The sequence below is a fragment of the Carlito syrichta genome, unplaced genomic scaffold, assembly GCF_000164805.1.
Source record: "Carlito syrichta isolate Samal-C Ts95f unplaced genomic scaffold, Tarsius_syrichta-2.0.1 Scaffold314132, whole genome shotgun sequence".
In the NCBI taxonomy this organism is placed as follows: Eukaryota; Metazoa; Chordata; class Mammalia; order Primates; family Tarsiidae; genus Carlito; species Carlito syrichta.
In genome coordinates, this window is record NW_007258228.1 from 1 (window position 1) to 7,046 (window position 7,046).

At 42.1% G+C, this 7,046-nt stretch overlaps 1 protein-coding gene across 1 annotated transcript in view; it reads left to right on the top strand.

The window, feature by feature from the left end:
• Positions 1-608: 608 nt before the first annotated feature.
• Positions 609-7,046, top strand: part of LOC103273713 (nuclear pore complex protein Nup98-Nup96-like) — a gene marked incomplete at its 5' end in the record, with an annotated part of 12,052 nt that continues 5,614 nt past the window's right edge. Inside the window, 2 exons of the mRNA XM_008071157.1 lie at positions 609-873; positions 4,498-4,652. Coding sequence (XP_008069348.1) covers positions 609-873; positions 4,498-4,652 — 420 coding nt within the window. The remainder of the gene's footprint in view (positions 874-4,497; positions 4,653-7,046) is intronic.

Genomic DNA, 7,046 nt, shown 5'->3' on the forward strand with positions numbered 1-7,046 from the left:
TCTTCTAGGAGGTGGCAAGGAAATGTTACTAGATAGGAAATGAAGAAGTACTGGCTGGGGGAAACCTTTTCTGGAATGTAGGCAGCCAAACCTAGAGGATTTGTTTTCCAACTTTCTTGACTATAAAAATATGATATAGTTAGATATGCTCTATTTTATTCTATATCACTAAAAAAAAAATGCTGGCCGGGTACAGTGGCTCAAGCCTGTAATTCCAGCACTTTGGGAGGCTGGGACAAGAAGACTGCCTGAGCCAGTCCTGGGGTTCAAGACCAGCCTGGACAACTTGGTGAGCCCTCATCTCTACAATAAATGAAGAAAAATTAGCCAGGTGTGGTGGCACACACCTACAATTCCAGCTACTTGGAAGATTGGGGCAGAAGGATCACCTGAACCCAGCAGGTTGAGGCAACAGTGCACTCCAGCCTGGGTGACAGAGTGAGACTCCAACTCAAATAATAATAATAATGCTGGGGTGATGGCTTTTAGTGTTTTTTAGTGAAGTATGAAGTGGTTGATACCTGAAGTTTGAAAGGCTGCCCCAGTGGCCACTTTAAGCTGTCTGCAGCAGCCTTTCCTGTGAATGACTATGGGATGTGGGATGTATTCTAGCTTATCTCTTTTCCTGTAGCATGCGTGAGAAGGCAGTTCGAGAGCTGCTTACCCGGCACTGCCAGCTATTGGAGACCCCTGAATCTTGGGATAAGGAGGCTTTCCTTACCCAGAAGCTTTGTGTGCCTGCCGAGTGGATTCATGAGGCCAAAGCAGTGCGAGCACACATGGAATCTGACAAGCACTTGGAGGCCCTCTATTTATTTAAAGCTGGACACTGGAACCGCTGCCACAAACTCGTCATCCGGCACTTAGCTTCTGGTAAGTGCTGGGATCCACATTTCCTGGAGTCACCCCGAATTCTTCCAACCTCTGAACCCCCATGATGATAGCGGGGAGAGGTAATACTCAATACAAGATATAGCAGGCTTGAATCAAATCACATTTTACAAAAATTATCTGCTAAAGAGGCTTGGCCAGGATAAAGGACTAAAGGGGCAAGGGTATTATCATTTGCCAGAAATATCCTTGATGTGCACTAATATTATTAAGCTCTTTGTTTTTTGAAATATTTATTCAACAACAGCCGAACTATCTGCTTAAGGACCTGAAACCAGAAATTCTTCACATTTTCCTTTGGACAATTTCAGAATACAGGCATACCTTGTTTTGTAGTACTTTGGAGATGCTTTATTATTTACAAATTGAAGATGACAATCCTGCATAGAGTAATGGTTTTGGCACCATTTTTCCAACAGAATGTGTCTCTGTTTCACATTTTGGTGATTCTCGCAATGTTTCAATCTTTTATTATCATACTGATCTGTGATCTTTCATGTTACTGTCATAATTGTTTTAGGGCACCATGAACTGCACTTGTGTAAGACAGCAAATTTGATAGATAAGTATTGTGTGTTTGCCATTGCCTTGCTAGCTAGACTCTGGTGTGGCTGTGTGCTCTCTTAACTATGGCTGTCACCATGCTTCTTAGCTTTGGCCCCCTCCCCCACCTTGGGAGGTGAATCTTCTCTCTCTCTGTCTAATTTACTTTTAAATGAACTATATTTTCAAATCTAAAAAATATATATATTGTGTGTGTTCTGACTGTTCCATCAGCTATTCATTCCCCATCTCTCTTCCTCTCATCAGGCCTCCCTATTTTCCCAAGACCCAACAATATTGAAATTGGACCAGTTTATAACCCCATAATGGCCTCTAAGTGGTTCAAGTGAAAGAAAGAGTTGCATGTCTCTTACTTTAAACAAAAGCTAGAGATGATTAAATTTAGTGAGAAAGGCATGTCGAAAGCCAAGATAAGTCAAAGAATAGGCCTCCTTTGCCAAACATTAGCCAGATTTTGAATGCAAAGGACAAGTTATTGAAGGAAATTAAAAGTACTACATCAGTGAACACACAGATGTCAAGAAAGCAAAACAACCTTACTGCTGATATGGAGAAAATTTTAGGATCAGGATAGTAGATCAAACCAGCCATGACATTCCCTTAAGCTAAAGCCTAATCCAGAATAAGGCCTTAACTCTCTTCAGTTATGTGAAGGCTGTCAAAGGTGTGGAAGCGGCAGAAGAAAAGTTGGAAGCTAGCAGTTGGTTCTTGAGGTTTAAGGAAAGAAGCCATCTCTATAACATAAAAATGCGAGGTGAAGCAGAAAGTGCTGATAGAGAAGCTGCACCAATTATCCAGAAGATCTAGCTAAAATCATTGATGCAGGTGACTATACCAAACAACAGATTTCAACATAGATGAAACAGACTTCTATTAAAAGAAGATCCCATTTAGGACTTTCATAGCTAGAAAAGAGAAGTCAGTGCCTGACTTCAAAGCTTAAGTGGAGAAGCTGACTCTCTCTTTAGGGGTTAACTAAATTGAAGATTTTTAACTTGAAGCCAGGGCTCATTTACCATTCTGAAAATCCTAGGGCTCTTAAGAATTATGCTAATTTGCCCAGCACAGTGGCTCATACCTGTAATCCCAGCACTTTGGGAAGTGGAGGCAAGAGGATTGCTTGAGCCCAGGGGGTCAAGACCAGCCTGGGTAACTTGACAAGATCTCATCTCTACAATAAATCAAAAAATTAAGCCGGGCTCAGTGGCTCAGCCTGTAAATCCCGCACCTTTGGGAGGCTGAGGTGAGTGGATTGCCTGAGCCCGCGGGTTTGAGACCCGCCTGGGCAGCAAGACCTCATCTCTACAATAAATCAAAAAATCAGCCGGGTGTGGTAGCGCATGCCTGTAATTCCGGCTACTTGGAAGGCTGAGGCGGAAGGATTACCAGAGCCCCAGCAGGTCGAGGCTGTGGTGGCCAGGAGCAGCCACTGCACTCCAGTCTGCGTGACAGAGTGAGACTCCAACTCAAAAAAAAAAAAAAAATTAGCCAGGCGTGGTGGCACATGCTTGTAGCTCTAGTTACTTAGAAGACTGAGTCATAGCCAGGCTCATGGCTCAGCCTGTAATCCTGCACCTTTGGGAAGTTGAGGTGAGTGGATTGCCTGAGCCCGCAGGTCCGAGACCCGCCTGGGCAGCGAGACCTCATCTCTACAATAAATCAAAAAATCAGCCGGGTGTGGTAGCTCATGCCTGTAATTCCGGCTACTCGGAAGGCTGAGGTGGAAGGATTGCCGGAGCCCAGCAGGCGAGGCTGTGGTGGCCGGGAGCGGCCACTGCACTCCAGTCTGGGCATCAGAGTGAGACTCCAACTCAAAAAAAAAGAAGGCTGAGTCAGAAGGATCACCTGAGCCCAGCAGGTGGAGACTGCGGTGGCCGTGAGCGTGCCACTATACTCCAGCCTGAGCGACAGAGTAAGACTCTGACTCAAAAATATATAAACAAATAAATGAACGTCTAAGCTTAAAGAGAAAAATGTGGTTTCTTGAGATGGAATCTATTCCTGGTAAAGATGTTAACATTGCTGAAATAACAAAGGATTATTAAAAATTTTTTCCTTAATACCTTGCAACATAAGCAGAGAAAGGATTTAGAATGTCACATAAGCTTAGTTTGGTAAAGCAGTGGCTAGGTTTTAGAGAACTGACTCCAATTTTGAAAGAAGTTCTGTGGGTAGAATGCAAATAGCATGAGATGCTACAGAGAAATCTTTCATGAAATGTAGTTAGTCAGTTGTTAAGGTAAACTTTATTGCTGTCTTATTTTAAGTAATTGTCACAGCTATCCAACCTGACATCCTGATTGGTCAGCAGCTATTAACATTTAAGTAAAACTGTCTACCAGCAAAAAGATTACTCATTGAAGGCTCAGATGATTGTTAGCATTTTTAAAAATAAAATATTAACATATTTTTTAAAAATTAAGGTATGTACGTTGATTTTTTTTAAAGAATCACTATTGCTATTGGACACTTAATAGACTAGAGTATGGCATAAATATAACTTTTATGTGCACCGGGAAACCAAAAAATATTTGTGTCCTGGTACAGTGGCTCACGCCTATACTCCCAGCACTTTGGGAGGCGGAGGTGAGAGGATTGCCTGAGGTCATAAGTTTGAGACCAGCCTGAGCAACATGGCAAGACCTCATCGTTACAATAAAAATTTTTAAAGATTAGCCGGGCATGGTGGTGCATGCCTGTGGTTCCAGCTAGTTGGAGGGCTGAGGCAGAAGGATTGCCTGAGCCCAGCGGGTCAAGACTGCGATGGCTGTGAGCATGCAACTGCACTCCAGCCTGGGTGACAGAGTGAGACTCTGACTCAAAAAAAGAAATTTTTGTGACTTACATTATTGCGATAATTGCTTTATTGTGGTAGTCTGGAATAGAGCCCACGGTATCTCCAAGGTATGCCTGTATCTACTTGTAATTCTGAATTTTGACCCTACATTATTCTGTGTCCTTGCTATCTTTCTGTCATGTCCTCTGCACTTTCGGAAACCATACACTTGTGTAGACATCATGCTCAATATTTTGTTTCTTCAGATGCCATCATTAATGAGAACTATGACTACCTAAAGGGGTTCTTGGAAGACCTGGCACCTCCAGAACGCAGCAGCCTAATTCAGGACTGGGAAACATCTGGACTTGTTTACCTGGACTACATTCAGATCATTGAAATGCTTCACCATATACAGCAGGTACCTGAGTTCCTTAAACTACTGTCTGTTTTTCCTTTTTTGAGGCTCTTAAGTCTTAAGAGACCTCAAAAGACCTTACTTGAAAACTCATGGCAGACATAGCACTATCAAAGCAGGCAGGACATTTTGGCAAATCTGATGTAGCCATTTTGACAACTGTATTAAAACTTAGAAACACTTTTTTAATGTTTATTACCCACTAGAATTGTGCAGTAGACATTCCTGAGGCTTGTCCATATGCAGTCCCCTCCCTTGTGTAGCCCTAGTTTCAGTAAGCAGCTCAGGGATGATCGATACAATAAGATCAGAGATTTGATGAGAGTAATTATTTCATACATCATTTGGCATGTTTTAGAACTGCAAATATGGTATTTTAATTCTTCATTAAAATGTCTTGGGTCAGGCCCGGCATGGTGGCTCATGCCTATAATCCCAACACTTTGGGAGGCCAAGGTGAGAGGATTACCTGAGCCCCGCGGGTTCAAGACCAGCCTGGGCAACTTGGTGAGACCTCATGTCTACAATAAATCAAAAAATTAGCCAGGCATGGTGGGTGCCTGTAGTTCCAACTACTTGGAAGGCTGAGGCAGGACTGCCTGAGTCCAGCAGGTTGAGGCTATGGTGGCCGGGAGCGTGCCACTGACCTCCAGCCTGGGTGACAGAGTAAGACTCTAATTAAAAAAAAAAAAAAAAAGTCTTGGGTCAGTTTTGATCATCATAAGGTAGGTCTCCATTGTTTGCATACAGCCCAAAAATCAAACTTGTAAATACAGGATTTAGAGACTTTTTACCTTCCACTTCTGCTTTAACACTTGCCACGCTTATTCCATATTATCCTGCTCTACTCACACTAAATTACTTCTTGTGATTCCAACAAACCCTGTTATATTCTACTTTTTACTTAGAGCACTTACACTGATACCATCATGCTCTACTCACACTAAATTACTTCTTGTGATTCCAACAAACCCTGTTATATTATACTTAGAGCACTTACACTGTCTTTAAGATCTAGATGGTTGTTAACTCTACTTCCCCCTTTTTCCCCTAGAGGGAGTTAATTACTTTCTTACTACCAAAAGCAATGGAGTAATAGAGGCTAGCAGCTCAAGTTCTGGTATCAGACTCTTAGGTTCAATTCATGGCTTCCATACTCACTAGCTATATAGTCTTGAGAAAGTTAATTAATCTCTGTCTCTTGTCTGTAAAAGAAAACAGTGGGGAGTGGGATAGACAGTGGCATAGATTATAGTACATATCTGACAAGGTTTTCACAAAGATTAAACAAAATATGTATAATGTGTTTGACACAGTACCTTCCATATACTATAATACTTGATAATTGTTACCCATTATTATTTTCATCAAAGTTCTAACTCCTGGCACAGTGCCTGGCACATAATTGGCATAATTCACTGTTTACTGTAATTTTAGGATGAGTTAAGAACATCATCCCTAAATAATCACTGAAGAATCCCCTTCTTATTGAACATTGATTAATTCGTTTATATAACCTTGTTACTGAGAACCCACCATGTGCCAAGTACTGTGATGGATTTTAGGAATATAAAGGAAAATAGTGTATGTTCTGCTCTTATAAAAGTAATAATTTGGTGGGGGAGATATATGCAAGTAAAGCAGCAATAACTATGGCATAAGTATAGCAATTAAGCAAAGATTGCTATCAGTGTGCCAGCACATAGCTGGAGATCATGGCATATACATGTAATCCCAGTTACTCTGGAGGCTGAGACCAGAGGATCACTTGAGACTAGTCTGGGCAATATAGCAAGACCCTTCTCCAAACAAAACAGAAAAATAAGTGCCAGCACATAGATGGAGTACCTAACCCAGTCTGAGTCAGCAAGCTTTTCTAAAAATGGCATCTAAGCACTTAAGGGGGAAGGGTGGGGAAGAGTGCTCCAGCAGAGGGAAAGCATGGGTAGAGGTCCAGAGATCAGAGTGATCATAGTACTTCCAGGGAATGTTTAATAGATTCAGTGGTTTTGGAGTGTGGAATGGAAAGGAGGGGAACCATGTAGATGTGGTAAAGCCAAAATTATCTCACGTGAACTGCAGCAGAGCTGTTTAATTGGTCTCCTTGCCTCTACCCTTGCTACTCTACATTCATTTCCACACATCAACCAGAGTTTTCTTTTTTAGTGCACAAACATATTATCTCATTCTTGTATAAAACCTTCCAATGATTTCTCATCTCTCTTAGAATAAAGTGTTCTGGTCAGGCACAGTGGCCTACACCTGTTATTCTAGCACTTTGGGAGACCAAGGCCTACACCTGTTATCCTAGCACTTTTTGTGTGTGTGTGTGTGTGTGTTGGAGTCTCACTCCGTCGCCCAGACTGGAGTGTAGTGGCCGCTCCCGGCCACCGCAGC